The sequence below is a fragment of the Passer montanus genome, unplaced genomic scaffold (genome assembly GCF_014805655.1).
Source record: "Passer montanus isolate IOZ18808 unplaced genomic scaffold, ASM1480565v1 scaffold156, whole genome shotgun sequence".
In the NCBI taxonomy this organism is placed as follows: domain Eukaryota; kingdom Metazoa; phylum Chordata; class Aves; order Passeriformes; family Passeridae; genus Passer; species Passer montanus.
The window spans coordinates 322,523-341,256 of NW_024362716.1; the positions used below are offsets into that span (position 1 = coordinate 322,523).

Here is an 18,734-nt window from a genome sequence, read left to right on the forward strand (position 1 = left end):
TTAATAAAGCAATGGAGGTGTTTACTGCCAGGCCTAAAATGGCACCTTTAATGTGACTCAAGTGCTAGGAACTGATTCAGCTGGGAGACAGCTTTCACACTTGACACACAAATAACGTGCTTGGCAAGGAGCTGCATCATCTTCACACCTGACCACTGGCACTTCCAAGCAGGAAAGGCTCTGAGGAGTACAAAAAAAACCTGGGGACATCTTTTCCTTCATATACAAAACTTGTACCAATACAGAGCATTGCTCCTTTATGTCCGTGAGAATAAAACAGAGATTTAGAGGTTATAATCAAATAATTTATAGATCCTCTGTTAAGAGAATCCTCCCCATGACCAAGCAGAAGTGTCCCTCTAAAAGGGACTGATCTGGAGAGCCAAAACCATCCAGCTTGGTTGCACCCCCAAAACCCGAGGCGTAGCCACGGGAGGCTCCTGCTATCTCTGCACCAGCCCTGGGAGCTGAGAGCTGTGTCCCCCACAGCCTCCAGAGTCACACTCAGCTGCAGCCTGGAGATAACAGATTCCACTGCCACGGGAGGGTGGGGGGTGCTGAGAAGACATTTTTTTTTTCCCTTTACCTAAATCGTTGCCTTCATCAGAGTACAAACCTGTTGCAGAAGGTTATCCAGCAAATCCTTGTCCTGCTGAGAAAGTCCATCCTTCTGCAATCTGAGAATAAGTTCAGGTTTCTTATAAGGCTTTAGTGCCAGTAAGTGCACAACCCTATCTTTGAAGGGTCTCTGGGAAATGGCACTATTGCCTCTCTTTATTGCACTGGCAAGGTTGACTGGCGTTGGGCGCTTCCTGGAGGGAACAGCATCGGAAGCTCCTGGTGCAGGTTTACGCACCTGAACCTTTTTGCCTAAAATGAGATGAGAATAGTGAAGTGCAGCAGTCGCCTCGCGAAGGCCGGTGGGCTGTCACCACCAATCTGGAGCTCAGCACAGCCCTGGGCAGGGCCACGAGGTGACAGGGAAGGACAAACACCACCAGCACACCCCCTCGGTCCCCACGAGCATCCCGTGAGGTTCATGGCTCATGACAAGCTTGTAACAAGCAAACAGCAACACCAAGCTCTGGAAACCTGAGCATTATTGGCCACCAGCTCACATAAAGCTCCCTTTGTGTGCCAGCTTTTCATTTATCCCAAGTGCACGTATCCCCCACGGTTAATCGAGCTGGTTTTTGCCCTCCCTACGAGAGGAAAATTCTGCATTATTATGTAGAAGAGTGGGAAATACGGAGTGGAAAGCCCAGAACTGGTCAACGAGCGGCTCCCCGCTGCTGAGCTCAGCAAAAACGCTCCTCCAGCAGATGTTTCTGCTTTTAGAACAATAGGAACTTTATGGGGCTGGGTCACCTCCCTTCCCCCTCCAAACAGGCCCCATGAATGGGGCTGACATGGGCCATCAGCCTATTCATGAGGGTGCTGATGGAATAACCCCTTCTCCTCTGCAGATAAGGGACAGCATCAAGCTGCCTCTGAGGTGCATCTCAGCTCCATCCCCACCGAGGGTCTTGGCTGCTGACAGCACGATCCAACACCTCATTTTTCCCATTCCTACTGAAAAACAGAACCCTCACACCATTCTCTCAGCAGAGCCCAAATCAAGGCACAGGGACTGCTTCAAATACAGGAGCAGGTTCCTGCCACCAAAGGCAAACCAAGCAAAGCTGAAAACAAAACGTGTGGGTTCCAAGGTCTGGAAAGCTGGAGATCCAATCAATAATCACTCGGGCTGGAGAAAGTGACCTTCACTAGGACAAACAACATCCAGCATTTACTGCAAGTGTTTGGGAGGTTTATTCCAGCAGGGCACTGCTCCATTGCTAGGAAGCAACGTTTGCAACTGAGTCATCTGAAGATACTGGGGATTGTCTGCACTGTTTGTTTTACTGAGCTGCACGTTGCGTAACCCAGGCCCCATTTCCTGGCTTTTTATTATACACCACAGTGCTGGGAGAGGAAGCACGAGCCATCCTCAGCAGGGCTGAGGGGAGGTGAGAGGGGGAACAACAGCAATTTGCACGTTAAACATCCCACAGTCCAGAGGGCAACTGGATTTTGTTTCCAGAAATGGGACAAGAGAAGATTCGTCAGCTTTCTAGAACTGCCTTAACTCCTGCCAGGTCATGAACAGTAAAAACATCACGTTGGGAGGTTTCCATTTAAAGGCTGGAGCCAAAATGTGCAGTGATAGGAAAAGAAAAAACCAAGTTAAGCCAGGACACAAAGGATTTTCAAATATTTATACACGTGCATGTCTACGGCTGCGTGCACACGTATTCAGTGTGGCTCCAAGCACACATCCCCTGCAGCTTTACCTGCAGCTAGCTATTTACATATCTACTTATTCGAGTGTCAGCTCACATCTGTAAGTTCTGCTGCTCTCCAATTTCAACATTTCCTATAAATTTTTCCACATCTGAGCTGCCTGGAAGGACTCCACTGGCACTCGAGTGCTGAGTTCGTGTTCTCCTGGAAATGTGAGAGGCAGCCCTGTCCCTCCAGCCAGGCTGCAGCAATCAGCTGATGCTGCTGGCACACCAGGACCTGCAGATCCCACACCACCACTGTCCTTCCAAGCCCTTCCTTCTTGGACCAGAGCTCTCCTCCTCAAACACTGACATCTTATCTAGGAGCAGTGTGAGCACAGGCTCTGCCCCTGCTGCTTTCACAGGCTCTGTCTCCATTGCAGGGCAGTAAAAGGGTTTTAGCCAGGGGTATTTTTAATTTTAAAAAGTTTTGCTCCATCTTTCCAGGAAGCAAATTGCTTTGAGAATCTTCTCCCTCAGAAGCTTTAACTTCAGGCACTTACTGTAATGTTCTCAAAGAGGAGCTAAACAAAATAATCTTCTGGCCTACGGGAAATCAATGCATTTCCTTCCTGATTACTATCTCCTTTCTCAGCTCTGAGCACTTGGCTGCTGTGACAATGAGTCTGGGTCAGTTCTACATTTTGCAACTCAATCCTTCTCATCACAGATCCTCTGAGAAGAGACTGGCTGCAGATCACATGGGCTGCAGGAGAAGCAGCTGCCTCAGGAAAAAAAAATAGTGAAACTGCATTCTGGTTTCTGTTTGTGCCCCAAGTTTGTGAGCTGAGCTTAAGCAGGGCCCTGAGCCCTGGCTCTCTGCAGGCTCCCTGTTATTTGCCATGGTTTTATCTCCTCTGCTAAGGCTTTCCTGCTGCTGTCACGGTGAGAAGGGCTGTGCCAGGCTGCTTCAGTGCCAGTGTTTATGAACAGAGGGCACTGCTGCCTGTGTCCTCCCTGCCAAGGTCCCGTGGGGCACAGCTGCGACACGCTGGTGGCAGTTTGAGCTGAGCTGGCCAGGAGCAGGGACACTGGGAGGGCTCAGCAGGGAGCATGTGACAGACTGACCTAAGGCCAGAGCCACTGCACATGGACAGCCCTCAGTGCTCCAGCCTGGGTGGCACCTTAAAACCACCCAGTGCCACCCCCTGCCACGGGCAGGGACACCTTTGGGCTGCTCCAACCTGATCCTGGACACTCCAGGGCAGCCACACTTCCCTTGGGGTGACGATGGAAGTGAAGACAGCACAACACAAGAGCAGCCCCCTAAATCCCCCACGAAGAACTACCAGGAACCTTCCAGACTGCCACAATCAAGCCAACACCATCAGGATTTGCCTCCAGAGCCTGCTGAGCCCCACATGGAGTGCAGAGCCCCAGGAGGAGTGGCTGCTTACCTACATATCTGCCCCCAGGTTTAATGACTATGGCGCTCCGGCTGCGAGTCTCCTCCTCTGCCTGGGCCATGCTCTGCCTCGCCTTCTGGTAGGAATCATCAGTGGCACACACGGTGATTTTATCCTGTATGCTTCCCAGGCAATCCAAATGGATATTGCCATTGCTGCAAGAGAAACGCAGTGGAGAGGGTACTCCTGGCACTGCAAAGGGACAGCAGGCTGGCACGGGGGGACAGCTGGGGGGGTTAGCTGAGTAACAGTGGGGACACAGAGGAGCTGAGAGGGAACTAGATGCTTCCCAAATAAAACCACACCAAAACAGATCAGAAAGACTCTGAAAATGAAGAACGTGCATTAAGCTTTGTTAGGGGAAAGATGCTCCAGAAGAGAGGGTAAAAAAAAAAACAAACCCAAAAAAAAAAAACAAACCCCAAAACAAACAACCCCCCCCAAAAAAAAAAACCAAACAAAAAAACCCCCAAAAAACCCCAAAAAATCAAAAACAGAAAAAAAGAATCCAAAAAACCAACCAACCAAAAAAAAACAACCAAAAAACCCCCAAAAAACCAAAAAAAACCAAAACAAAATAAACAAACCAAACCCAACCCAAAAGAGGCTGGGTTTTCCTTGGCTGCCCACTCACCTGGACACATACTGCTGGATGCAGTCGAAGCTGCCCTGGGGGCTGTCCTTGCCAATGTTGGAGAGATAAAAGGTGAAGGTGCGCACCTCTGCCGGTCGGTCGGGCCTGGGGATGGCGATGTGCTGCTCGGGAGAGGAGGGCACAGGGACAGCATTGGTCACTGGGCTCAGCCCAGGCTCAGCAGAGCCCGGCTCCCCTGCAGCCACGCTGCTGCAGGCCTTGTGCAACAGGGAAGCCCCGGGGTTACTGCACAGAGGCTGCCAGAGGAACTCGCTGCGTGCAGGGGAAGGAAAGGGCGACAGGGGGCAAGAGCGGCTGAAGGTGGATGTGGCTGGGAGAGAACAGAGCTGAGAGCCCACAGCCACCTGGTTCTAGGAATTCTGACCCAATTCCATTGATCCAGCCTCAAAACAGACTCGCTCCCACTGTTTATATTCCATGAAAACACTCAAGGCTTGTTTCTTTAGAATTACTGATCCAGCACTAAACATAGCACAAGCCAGGTCACTAGGTAGCATGCTTATTCTTTTTTAAGAAATTATAATTCCATAACAAGATTTCATGGCTCACAGTAGAGTGTGACGCTGCTGCTAAATTAAATATTTAATCAAGCATTAAGTGTGCTCCACAGACAACTCCACAGCCATCCTGCATTGTTTTTTTCACCCCCCCCACAGCCATTCATTTTTCAAAAGGGAAAACTGTCTCCCCTCTGCATGCAGGATCCAACATAAATGTCAGCATCTGAGCTCTACTATCACATCAATATTTGATAATTAAGATGGCTCCCAGAAGCTGAGACAGAAGGAACACCAGCCCCAGCCTATTTTAGGCCAGGCTTTACCACACGGGTTTATATTTACCCAGATTGCCACATCTACGCAGAAAATGCACACTCGCAGCAAGCCAGCCCGTGGCATCCACACATGACTGAGCTGGGACAGGAGGGGTTTTGGGTGGTTTCCTTCAGACCTCAGGCGTCTCCAGCAGCCTGGAAAGCCCAGGGATCTGTGTCCCTGTGCTAAACCACAGGATGTTCTCAGAGGCAGCAAGAGGCTCTTGAGCCGAGCCCGTGCACGGCGTTTCCCTGCCCTCACACAGAGCTCCCTTCTTCCAAAACGAGCCAGAAACCCAGACTTGTGCCTTGCTTCATACAGGAGGACAAGTCATCCCCGGGATCCAGGTCTGCAAATACTGGGAGCAGATTTTTTGGGTGCTGCTGGACCCACCCTGAGCAGCCTCATTATCTCCCCTGCCAAACGTGTGCCACAGCCCCTGAGCCCTTTTAATCTTTCCTGGCATCCTCTGCCCCCACCCAGGCAGGGGGAAGAAAATTCCCTTCTGCTTTACCAGAAGAGGCAGAAAGGCAGAGTTATGTAAGCAGCAGACTTGGGGGGGATTTTGCAGCTGGAAATTTGGTAGGAATGAGAAGAGGAGGAAAACTCAGCAGGGGGATTGAGCGGCGCTGCACCTGAGCCTGGAAAACAAAACCTGCAGGATGTCACCAAATCACATCTCCACACACCAAAGAACTTTCTTTGCTTTACCCACTGGAAAAAGCAGCTGCTCCAAAAGCCCCAGGTTTGGATTTTTGTAGGGTTTTTGCAGCGTTTCAGAGGCTGTAAAATGAGGCAGAGTCACTTTAGTACTGAAAAGTCTCTCATGTGCAAGCCGGCCGTTATCTAGGAATTATTTTTAGCTGAAAACAGAAGGTTTCTCAAGCCACCAAATCAGCATGGTGACTGCTTTGAGGGAGCCCTAATTTTGGTGCTGGGTACTGCACCAGTAACCAGAGACACTTAAAAATAGCTCAGTACAGATGTAACTTCTGTTTTCTTCTTTCAAGTAACATTCATCTGTGGACAGCTCGCCCTGAACTGAGATTTCACCTCCCTCCCTTAATACCAAAACTTCATCCCAAGAAGCAGGGGAAGTGCTGTATTTCCCAAGCACAAAGCAAAGATGTTTTGCTCCCAACAGTCATTCTAAAAATGCTGCACACACACGTGGGTCTGGCACCTGAAGGGTATTTTTCCCCACTCAGTTCAATTCTGCCCCTGCTTTCACCACCCCACAAGCACCTGCAGATTTCAGCCAGCCTAAGCTCTGATTCTGCATGTATTTTCACCAAAATAGAAGCATTTTCAGTAATTCTAGCACAGTTCTGCACACAATTTGTAATGCTGTGGTACTCCAGCTCTTAAATTCTAATTTACGTGCACACTGAAATGAGCAAAATGCTCAAAACTCCATCAAAACTCATGAAACTACCCAAGAAAATCCATGAGGAAATACTGCCAGCCAGGTGCTGCTCCCAAGGAATTTCCATGGTCCCACTTTAGAGGAACACTGGTAAAAACAACCTGGTTATAACAACTGCAATTCTGATTATTACACAGAATAAAAGCCATTAACAAGAGCAGCATCCCTACAGAGAAACACATCTCAAAGCAAAATCCCAAAAGTTTTTATCAGCTGCTGTGAGGCTGGACCCAGAGCAGGATCCAGCTTTTGTCCCCTGTCACTGGAGCAGCTGTTTTATTTTGGGCTACAACCACTGGCTTCCTCCTTTCTGCTGCCACCTTGCTGACCCTGGCTTTTATTCCAACAATTCCCTTCCCTGGTTAATTAGTGTCTCAAACGTGGAAGTTTCTTTTTCTGTGTATTAGAAACTGAAAGCATTTTTGACAGCTTTTAGAGTAACACTGGAACAGGGCAAAACACATGGACACCGTAATTTAAAGGCTTCTGGAGAATTAAATTCAAGAAGCAGCACTTTGTTTAAATTCTTATTTTATGTCCTGCCTCCCTAAATCATCAAGTGAAGCTTTTCCCTCTTGAGAGGGGAATACTTGCACAGAAATTCCCACTATTAAAACCTCACTGCTTTAAATCACACTGACACTTGTGCTCTGCACAACCTTCCCACCCCAAAAAATTCATGGGATTCTCCACAGCTGCCTTTTTTTTTATTTTGTAAACAAAAAGGAAGGCAGCAAATTGGGGAACTGAGGAAAAGTGGAAGAAATCATTTAAAAATAAGCAAGTAAAATGTTTTAATGTTTAAAAGTAAGATATGTTTGAATGGCATCCTCTGGATGAGAGAGCCTGGCAAATTCCTGGAATTATCTCTTCAGCCCAACTGATGGAGGATCCCTCGAAAGCATCTGAAGCCTCAGCTCCCTAAAAGCAGGAGAATCCTGACGTGCAGAGTCCTACCCTTAAAAGCAGATGGTTCCCCAGCTGCCAGCTCCTTGTCATACCCAGGAAAAATAACAATAAAGGGACAAAGAGCTCTTTCTGTGTGCTCCACGGAGCTCTCTTCAGAGCTCTACCTTTGGCCCTTCCTCGTCAGTGCCGTTAATGAAGCACTGAGGAGGAGCAGGCAGAGGTCAGCTCTGGCTGCCACCTCCTCCCTGAGCCAGCCCAGCCCTCCTGGCTGCTCTCCTTCTCCAGGGAGTGACACTGCAGGGGCCAGGCAGCTCCTCACCCCTGGCACTTCAGGGCTCCAACAGAATTCAGTTTTGTATTTTTAAATACATTTTGTATTTTTAAATAATTGTATTTTTGTATTTCTAATTTCTAGAAGCAACTGTAGCACTTGAAAATATGTTAAATTAGCCCCAGAAATTAATATTTGTTGTTAATCCTTGTCCATATCAGATCCATGTGGAACCCACCACGAGCAAAGGCTCAGGGCAGAGGAGCATTTGAAGCTGTTTTCATCTCTTTTGCTGCATTTCCTTGAAGGAAAAACATTCAGAGGAGGCATTTCCAAAACTTAAACAGCTTTACAGGAAGAGTCAGGTGTAGATCCTGCTTCCAAAGGGAAAGGAAAGCATTCCCAGAGCTTTTGGCCTCTTTATTCCTTGAGCAAAGCTCATCAACTAAAGACTCCTCAGCCACCCTTCAGCTCTCCTCCTCTCTTCTGACTGTGCCCAACCTCAGTAGCAGATTTTAATCTCAACTTTCATGCTGAGCTTTCAGGGAAGTTTAAGTCTAAACAAAGTAAAAAACCTGGAAATTGCTCCTTTCTCTATTTCCCAGGACAAGGAGGTTTGTATTTTTCTTCTAAACTTACAATAACAATCATGTCTTTCCTGCTGTATTTTCTGTGGGCTGTTAGTGAGAATAATATCACAAAGTAGGATGTGGGCAAGGACAATGTGCTGGGTTTAATGTCCACTCAACCCAAGCCTTTTTAAAAGCTTTCATGTGCCAGTGCATAAAAAATAACCAGAAATTACAGCTGAATTCAGATTCTTGAAAAAAGAAATTTAAAAAATTAAACTCCCCTTCTTTGTGCAGAAAGTAAAGTTAAACACGGGCTTTTTTAGAAATAAAAGGTATCTAAATGACATTTTTCAAGTTCACTGAAGGGCTGCATTGCTTTACCAGAAACACCAGCACGTAAATCTCAACGTTGTCAGCACTGGCATGACAGAGTGCTCCAGGGGCTAAAAATAGCCCAGGTTCTGTCATCGGAGCACAAGTTGGGGAAGGAAAACTCCTAAATCTAAAATAACTTCTGGTACTCACAGAACTGCAGCGACACTAAATAAACCCCAGGACACTCCGAGCAGCCTCCAAGCTCTGCTGCTGGAAGGAACTGGCACCCAAAAGTCTTGCAGTGAGTTCAGCACGGTGCTTTCTGGGGATGCAGGAGTCCGTGGATTTCTGCTTCCTTTCCTTTTCCCTGCTCTACCCAATTCATAAATCTGAATTTCCCATGGATTTAGCAAGGTTAGGAAAGAAAAAGGAGGGAAAAGGTTTTAGAGAGAGACTCTGTGAGCAAACACCTTCCTGGAGCACACCTGGAGCTGCATCTGAGCAACCACAGCATCACTCCTTGAGCTGGAACAGCCCAAGTTCCTCACTCCCATTACATGGAAAAAAAACTTCCCAGGGACAAACTTACCCCTTGGCTTCCTTGAAACTGGATGACTGGTTTTGACGTCACAGCATCCTACAAAAACAAGTGGAAAAACAAAAATTACCTCAGAGAAATTCTAAACTCAGCCAAGTTCACCAAGCCACGCTCAAGCTTGATTTTTCACCTGGATTTTTTACTTTGCTTATTTATTTTTTTCCAAGGGGAAAGGTCAGGGAAGTGTGTATTTCAAGTAAGAAAGCAAAAAAATTCCTGAAGTAGTGATTTGTACCAGGAAAAAGGATAAGCTAAGGTCACCCTGAGCTCAGGAGAGGAGCAGCTCTTGGTTCCTCCTGACCCCTCCACCACATTTTGGGCACAGAACAGCTCAGCTTTGGTGCTTATGTAAGTTTTGAGTTAAAAAATGGACACTTGAGGGGAAAATTTATTCCAGTTCTCTGCCTGAGAGGACGCAAAGCGAATTTTTTCCAGGAGAAAGCTGGCAATCCTCTGGAAAAGCAAACTGCAGCTCCGTTGCAAAATCCTGTTGTTACTTTGCCTGGTTCAACAATTGGCCTCTTCCTCCAGGCTCAGCTGCTTACATTTAAAAAATTGTATTCCTGTGACTCCAAAACTGCTCAATTTCAGCCTTTTTGCCTCGCTGTCATCTTGGAGATCCCAAAGACATTTCAATTCCAGGTCTCACCCGAGGTTTTAACCGAAGCAAAAAGAACAGAGCCAACCCAAGGCAGGCTGAGTTTGGATTTCTCCAATTCCAGCAGAATTGGGGCTGTGGAGGTTTTCTTTCCTAAATCACAAAGCATCCAAGACAGGAATTGTGCTCCATGGGGCTCGTGGGACAGAAGAGTTTATAAATAAGTTGAAAGCATCATTTATAAGTGAAAATATTGTCATGTGTATGGGAGACACATTTCCATGGGAAAACCACCAGGAATTTGGGAAAACAAGCCCAAACCATGAGTTGGATTGTACTGTTTGTGTCACCCAATTTCCAGTGGATCAATTTCCAATAGATTAGAGAAATAGGTATTTAAATTTTAGCAGCAAGGAGTTAAACAGCTTGGAATTCATGAAGTTAACCTCATAAAACTTTTCCAGCCTAGCAGTGAAGAATCTCAGGCACGACATCAACAAAAAAATGGATAAATTCACCAGCAAAATAAAAATCCTTTCAGCCCAGATAAACCCAAGCAAACTTGGATGGATGAACCCAGCCCAAGCCAGAGTCTGAGTCTCTGAAGAGCCCATCCAATGGGATTTCCCAGCTCTGCATCACACCCAGGATCATTACAGGACATTTATGATGCTGAGGAAAGCAGGAACACGCTCAGCACTCCCTGAGTGCTGGATAAAGCATTTTATAGACCCAGAAGAACCTTTAGAAAAGCACCAATAAACAACATCTTGCTCTTGGTACAGAGATCACTGAATTCCTCGAGTGCCACGACACTGCATTCCTCAGCACTCTGTTCATGGACAGCCTGGCCAGCTTTTTGTTCCCCCTGTCCAGAAATTCACAGCAACATACTTGAGCAAACAAGCATTTGAAACATGATAAAAATCTGGATTTAAGGAAAAAAAAAACCAAACCAACTCATGTGGTTCTTGTACAGCAAATTACAGATTTGGGAAGTTCTGTTCTTTGGTCTGGGAAGTTGTTCAAGGGGAATAAAAAGGGGGTAAGGAGGATGGAAGTGGAAGAAGGAGGCAGGAGCAGAAGTCCTGATGCACAAATCAGACACGGTTTAATTACAGAACTTATAAATCCCACAATCTACAAATACACTGTGAAGTTAAGTGGGTAATATCAGCTTTATGCAAGTTCAATGGCAAAGCTGAGCTGCATTTCCCAAAATTCAGCGTCTCTGCTGTGCCTTTTGGGATCCCTGTGGGAACAGCAGTGCTGGAGCTCCCAGGCAGGCTCTGAGGGGACAGATGGGTCTGATGGACACTGCACATCCCAGGCCCCTTCGAGGCAGGGAAGGATTTCTGGCATCTCAGCAGCACATCCCTGAACCTCCCCTGATGTCCAGGTCCTGGGCTGCAGCTCCTCCAGGATGCTCATGGAACAGAGCACCCTGCACACCCTGCACTAATGAAGGATGTGACTCTAAGTACCTTTATTAGGTGAAATTAAATCCCTGCATGGACACCTTCATTCAGAATAAAAAGAACACATGAATGAGCTAAACCAAATTAAAACCACGTTTCCATTTCTATCCTCATTTGGATTCACTTCCTTGGATGTTTTTGGATGAACAACCCCGACTATCAAGAGTTCCTGCTGCCCTTTCCAAAATCCCTCTGGCATTTTCTGAAGAGTCACCTCAGAGTCACTCCATTCCTCTCCCTCAGTGATGCCATGACTGAATTTCCTGTGTTCCAGTTCCTAGAAATGCCATTCCATCCCTTCTGAGTGGGAACCAGGTCTTTGCCCCTGCCTTTCCAACCAAAGCAAGTCACCTCCTCAGCCCTGGGTGCAGTGAATCCCTGGCAAACCAAGGATGCTGATGAAACCTCATCCTCGTGCTCAAACAAGAGGAAAACAAGGCAGATCTGTCCAAGCAAAGGGGCACAACCTCATCCCCTCGCAATGAATTCCAGCTCTATCCCTCCAGGACACCCTCTGGGGTTAAAAACAGCTGCTGGCAGCTGAGTGAAGATAAAAACCTGAGGAAGAAAAGCACAGCTCAGGTACTTCCAGCAGGAAGAAAAGCACAGCTCAGGTACTTCCAGCAGGAAGAAAAGCACAGCTCAGGTACTTCCAGCAGGAAGAAAAGCACAGCTCAGGTACTTCCAGCAGGAAGAAAAGCACAGCTCAGGTACTTCCAGCAGGGTTTATGCTGCTGCCAGGTACCAGATACTCATCCCTGCAGCTCAGCCATGAGGGTGGATGGCAGGAGCACAATTCCTGAGATTTGTGGGATCACAGAACACAATTCCAGGGACCTGTGGGGCCAGAGAACACACAGGAAGGAGCACAATTCCTGAGATCTGTGGGATCACAGAACACAATTCCAGGGACCTGTGGGGAACCCCACATGAGAATCTGCATTTTCCAGAGGCAGCAAAGCCCCTTTAGACACAGCCCAGATGCAGGAATTCCATTCCTGCCCATGCCATTGTTCCAGCTGAATGCTTCCTGAGCAGCTGGAAGGTTGGCAAAGCATTCCCCAAGCTCCAGAGGCTGCCAGGTCCCACAAGGAGCTGCTCAAACTTCCTCTGGAACAGCCAAGGGAGCAGGGCCCAGGCTGCAGCCCCAAAGCTCTGCAGGAATAACTCCAAAGGAACATCTGAGATCTGCCCAAACTGGAATTCCCAGCTTCAGCCTCTCCACCTGACTGCAAGCAGACCCTCAGAAAGAGCCTGGGTACACCCTGGCATCTAGTCCACAAAATTCCATTTATTTCCCATCCAGAAAGAGAATTTCCTCACATCCATGCCCAGCTCCCTGCTTTCTCAGCTCCTGCTGCATTCCCTGGCAATGATGGAGAAATGAAGCCCTCAAAGCTCTGCTCTGGGATGCCAACAGGAATAAAACCCCACAGACCCAAGAGGTTTTTGTCAGTCCTCCACATACCGTAAGATTATTTCAAAAGTCATGAGATTAAACCAGAAAAATCCCAAAACTCATCCCCAAAACTCCCACAGGATCTTTGGCTTTCATTATCACAGTATTATGCTCATCCTTTAGTTTCCCCAGGCTAGAGGGGAGCAAGAAACCCTAAAGAGAGGCTCTGAAAGCTCACAGAGGTGGTGGCAACACACAAACAGCTCCTCACACTTCAATATTCCAGGTATGGCACATGGAAGCTGAGGAAAGAACAGGGAGAACAAGAAAGTATCAATAAAATATGGAAGAATTGAATGTAAAATGAATTATTTTATCAGGGCTGATTGAAGCTGGCAAAAGGTTTTCAAGACCTTTAGAGGAAAAGCTGGATGGGATCAGAAAGGACACTGGAAATACTCAGGTCAAGGAGCCAACTGGAAACCTCTCTGTTTCTTCAGGGAAATACATATAATTAAAGAAGACATCATTTTGGGAAGTTCTGTCATGTATTTACTGGAATTTATACTGCAGGCTGTGTTCTATGGAAAATATTTGCCTCAACTTAGTATTGATGTGTCTGTTGGATGTTCAGAGCCACCAATGCCCAGAGTGCAACTGAAAATTTACTCTTATTTGTGTTGGAACAAGGGGATTATATTCAGAATTTAAAGCTTCCTACAAACAGTTAAAATTAGTAGCAAGAATTCCAATAAATACGCAGAGAAACTCTCGAACCCTGCTAAGCAAGGCTGGCATCAATGGCACGTTTCCAACCACCCTGTGCAATTCCAGGTAAAACCAGTGCCCAGGTAAAGCTGCTGCACCTCAGGAGGCACTTACAAAAATGGGAACAACCAGAAATTGCTTAAAAAGCACAAATTTCTGACTCTGTAGTGCCCCAGACTCCAGGTTCCTCTTTAATTCTTTGGTTATGACTGGTTTATGTTTCTTTAGCCCACACAGCAAGGACCAAATATAGGCAAGGCTCCCTCCCCTGCTTCCTCTGGCACAACTGGGCCAAGGGTGGCATAAAAAAGCCCCAAACCCAGGAGGATTCTGAATTCAAGCACACCTGGATACCTGGCAAAGCTCCTGCAGAGCTCCCCAGGTTTCATTTTCCATCTGTGTTTTTGCTTTAAGCACCCCAAGAGCTTGCAAAGCAAAGCAGAGGCCAAAGGCAAAGCAGATCCACCCTGTCCCAGGAGCCAGCTCCCAGCCCCTGAGCTCATTAGCAGCAAAAAACACAAACCCCAGGGGGAGGAAGACCCTGGAACAGAGCCACAGCCCCAGTGGGGCTGTGTGAGGTTTGCTGGCAGCCAATTAGCCCAGCTGGCCCACTGAGAGCCACCGAGGCTGCTCCCAGGACATTCCACTATTGCAAGGCTTGTATTTACCTCCTCCCAGAAACTCAGCAGCCAAAAAAGCCTCCTGAATATTCCCTTTTTCATGTCCCATCTATTACTTGTGGAATTCAAACGCCGTCTCCCTGCAACACAATTTCCATCTGCAATTTGGGGCCTCTCAAGGATCCTGTTTGAAGCTGAGCACAGATGGGCTGGAGTTCTGCTGTGACTCGAAAATGACAGTTTTGCTATTCAAATCCAACATTCTCATGGAAAGAGCCTTGGAAATGCCATGGAAATCTGCCACTGTTGAGGCTTTCCACTCCAGAGAGGTGCCAGCAGCCCAGGTGAGCCATGGGGATGCTGCTGGAGGAGGATTCAGGATTTAGGATTCACCCACCTCCTTCCAGGGATGCTGATGGGATCCTGCAAACCCCAGGGAGCAGAGCAGGGTGTGACAGGAGCTCCTCAGGCTGCAATCCCCAAATTACCCCACGGACACCTCTGCTCACTCCTCCTCTCCAAGATAATCCCATTTATCACCCTGCTGATCCAGTGCTCTCACAGACCCCCCTCATTTTCCTCTCCCCAACATTTAAAAGCATTTATTTGGGGCACAATTGAACACTCCAGCTTTTAACACAAATAATTATTTAAAATGTGCTTGTGATGAAGGTTTAAGGGCTGGACTCTCACCAATTACTCTAAACTGTAGTTTGTATTTATTATTTATCATTTGTCTAATAGGCATTAATGGCCACATTATCACCATAATATTAAAGCACCTACAAATCCTGCCCAGAAGTACAAGCAACAATAAAATGCTCAAAAGCTTTTATGTCAGCCAAAATGCTAGGCTGTATGTTTGAAAGTTTTTAATTGCTAAACTGCAAAAGGCACACTGGCTTCTTTGGTTCTAATTGCATCACTGAAAGTGGGCTGTTACAGCACAAATGTTGCTTCCTCAGTAGTTTAATTTTCCAGGGTTAAAAATCAAGTGTGTTTCTATAAGATCGAAAATAAAGGAGTTTAAAGTGTCAGCTCAAAAAAACCCTCAACTTGATTTGCTGAAATTTATGGTTATGTTAAAGAATTTTACCATTCCCAGCTCCTCAAACTTACAGAATTTCGTTCACGATTTCCAGCTCCAAAGTTACAGAATTTCACCATTCCCAGCTCCAAAGTTGGAGCTTCACCATTCCCACTCCAAAGTTACAGAATTTCACCATTCCCAGCTCCTCAGAGTTACAGAATTTCACCATTCTGATCAAATTACCAATTTTAGCAGGAAGCACCAGCAGCAGGCTTTGACACCAGCACACACTGAGCATCTCAGCTATGGTCCCGCTTGAAATGCAGCAAAACTCCACCTTTGTGGAAAGTTTAGAAAGTAAGACACATGATCAAGTTCAAAACCAAACTGTAGCCTAATGGAAATGCTTTGTGCTGCCCTGTACAGCAGAAAGCCAGCCCTAAATGGACAATAGCCTGTATCAGCAAAGCAGAGAGCAATTAAACTCCACTGTCATCAAGATGTCACCCCACAGGCACGAGAGCTGAGCCAGCCGTGCAGCCGGTTCCCTCTCGCATGCCTGGAGCTTCTGATCTCAGCTAATCCGGGTTCAAAAGCTCCTCCTGAATAAAATGCAGGCCATTTGTTGGGTCCCTGCTGCAGAACTCAGCTGGGGACTCCAGCTGAGCCGGGCTGGGCACGGGTGAGGCACCCCCAGAGCTGCTCCAGGCAGGAATCAGGGGAAGGAGATGGAATTAGGGTCCAGGAACCCCACGGCTCCCCAAATACCCATCCCAAAAACTCAGGGCAAGGGATGGAGGTGGAGGCTGTCCACCCTCGGTGATGGGCTGCAGCACATGGTGATTTTTGCCAGATTCCCACTGGTTTTTTCATGGAATAACAGAATGGTTTGGGTTGGCAGGGACCTTAAATCCCATCCAGATCCACCCCCAGCCATGGGCAGAGACACTGCCACTATCCCAGGTTGCTCAAACCCAGCAAAACTTTCTTTGTTTCAATTTGGTAACTCCAAGTAAAACTTTCCAGCACTTCAAAGGAATCTTCTGCTTCCTAGCACATCATTAAGTGATGATTTTTCTGTATTTGCAAGGAAAGCAAAGCTTTAAACTCCCAAAGAACAGACAGCTCTGACACAGTCTGATCCTCTGGTCATCCTCAGCAACCTTGGGAAAGGTGGGTTTGGGAAGGGAGCTCCAGCTCCCCACACACCCCGAAAAACCCTGGGACAAACCTGGGGCTCTGCTCCTGACCATCAAGGCAGGATGTTTGGCCAGCACAAGGTGCAGTAGTTTTCCACCAGGAAGGAAAGCTGGGCACAGAGGCAATTTAGGCAATGCTTTCAGGAAGAAAATTAAAAGGAGGTTCGAATCCTTGGAGAAATAATTAAAGTATTGTGAATTGATGTGGAGTTTGCTCAGCCCGCTGTGGAGCAGAGACTTTGTTTGGCTGGAGCAGAGCCTGGCCCTGGCAAACAGAGCAGCCCCAGCCACGGGGCTGAGCCTTCCCCAGAGCAGGAAGCACCAAATTCTTCCTGCAATCCCTGCTCCCAAAGTTCTAAGGCACTGCAGGCACAAAAACTGAGGAACTCTTTCATGAGCACAGTTTTGGACAGGGATTTGCTCTGCAATAAATACAAACACACAGAGAAGTGGCTGCAGGGAGAAAATGCTGCCTCCAAAGAGAATTTCAGCTTGTTTGTGCAGAGCAGGCACCTGCAGAGGACACTGAAGAGTTAAATCCACCTGGCTGCAGGGAAAGGCTCCCCTGACAAGGTGTTACACTGCAAGAGGACAAGAAGACAGCTTCATTTCAAGAGCTACAACATTTTTATTCCCTTTGGAATGGCCAGTCAGCCACTGGATTCATTGCTGCTTCCTGGACACCCAACTGCACTGCTGGATGGGGTCTGGGGGCTCTGTCTGCCTGGAGATGGAAAGCAGAGGAAAACCACCCCAAAACCAGAGGGGACCCCAAACCCAGCCCCAAAAACAAGAGGGCTTCAAGCCCAGCCCCAAAAGCAGAGTGGTCAGAGGGAAGGTGGGTGGCAAGAAAGAGGAAAAGATCCAAGAGGGTTTGGGGCTCCCCAAGAACAGCCACGGCCCCAGAGCAGAGGCAGGAGTTGGCTCCTGTGGGAACCCAGCTTGGGAGACTCCGGGCACGTTTCCCAACAGGACAGTTCTCCTTTTTTTAACTTCGTGTTTTCCCTCTTTGCTTCTGCACTGAGTTAAGGCAGAGCTGCTCATTAAGGAGAGCAATAATCATAAAGTCTCATCAGCAGGCTGCCACAAGGGCTGTAATGATGATTATCTGCAGTTTAATCATGACAAACTCCCACCAATCCCACTGTTAACAAGATGGGGCTGCTCAGGGAGGCTTTGTCAGAGGACCAGGAGCCAACTCCCACCACTTCCAAAGGCTCAGGGAGGGAAGGTTTTGGGAAGGAAAAAAGCTCCTTTGCATCCCTGGGCAGCTTCCAGTGTTTAGAACTGATCAAAGCAGGCAAAATCAATTAAAAATGTCTATAATGAAGGAATGACTAAGCCACAGAACACAGTGCCCATTTTTTAGTGCAATAACCCAGGAGTTTCCTTCCTGCAAGTAAAAAATCCTCCCAGTTTTGATACAATTACTGCATCTCCCTGAAAAGGAAGTCTCATTTGTGTGAGTGATTTCTGCATCCGTTACTCCCTGCAGAAGGGTGTCCAGCCCCTCCCTGGCACTGAGAACCAGCAGCCCTCCAAGCTATTTTAATTTCATTACCCAGTGCTGCATTCTTGAGTCAAGACTGTCCATTCAAACACCTTCCCCTTTATTTCAGTCTTGTCCTGCTCTCCTCGAGACAGAGGTTCAAGGATCCCTTTCCCTTTTCCACAAGCACACCAGAAATCAGCAGAATTCTGCACTAACTCTTCTTTTTATCACCCTTTTTCCTGAAGGGATTTTTCTCCTCTAACTCTGACTGAAAGCAATAAAAGGTAAAAGTGGGAAAGCATAAAACAAGTTGCAACAACATTTCCCAAAGCTCTCCTCCAAAGATAATGCTGTGCTGGCAAATTCATTGGAAAAAAAAAAAAAAAATCAAGTACAAACCTAGAAATAAGTCCCATTGTTTTATGACTTGCAACTAATTTGAGGAAAAGTTAAATGAACAAATCCCAATGCTCATCCCTTATTAAAAGTAGCAAATCTAGAGTAGGTTGCTTACACAGGAAAGGAGGAGTGGCTGAAGTAAAATTAATTTGAATTTAAGTCTGCTCACATGGCCTGAGTCTGTCCCTCTCTTGCAGAGCTGCACTGCCTGGCTTTGAGCAGTTACAGTAAATTAAAGACAGGGGAGAAAAAAGGAAGGTAAATATTGGTATTTCTAAAGTGCAGGCAAAGGAAAGCAAACCCTTAGATTTGTTTTTCTAACACACGGATTTGCTTTGAAGCACTGTTTTCAACAAAAAACAGTATTGCAGAATGAAGTTTCCTGTTCTGCCTCCCTACACTGGAAGTACTAATAATATTAACTATGATATTAAATATGATATTAAATAAGATATTAAAC

The 18,734-nt window shown here is 46.9% G+C and overlaps 1 protein-coding gene across 2 annotated transcripts in view; it reads right to left on the reverse strand.

Moving 5' to 3' along the window:
* Positions 1-18,734, reverse strand: part of ELL (elongation factor for RNA polymerase II) — a 49,471-nt gene that overhangs the window by 16,332 nt on the left and 14,405 nt on the right. Inside the window, exons 2-5 of one of the 2 annotated variants that reach the window (XM_039702414.1) lie at positions 9,283-9,330; positions 4,365-4,486; positions 3,722-3,885; positions 617-870 (exon numbers count right to left, since the gene is read on the reverse strand). In XM_039702414.1, coding sequence (XP_039558348.1) covers positions 617-870; positions 3,722-3,885; positions 4,365-4,486; positions 9,283-9,330 — 588 coding nt within the window. Of the gene's footprint in view, positions 1-616; positions 871-3,721; positions 3,886-4,364; positions 4,487-5,227; positions 9,244-9,282; positions 9,331-18,734 lie in introns of those variants that run through there. The other variant, XM_039702415.1, reaches the window with a different exon arrangement.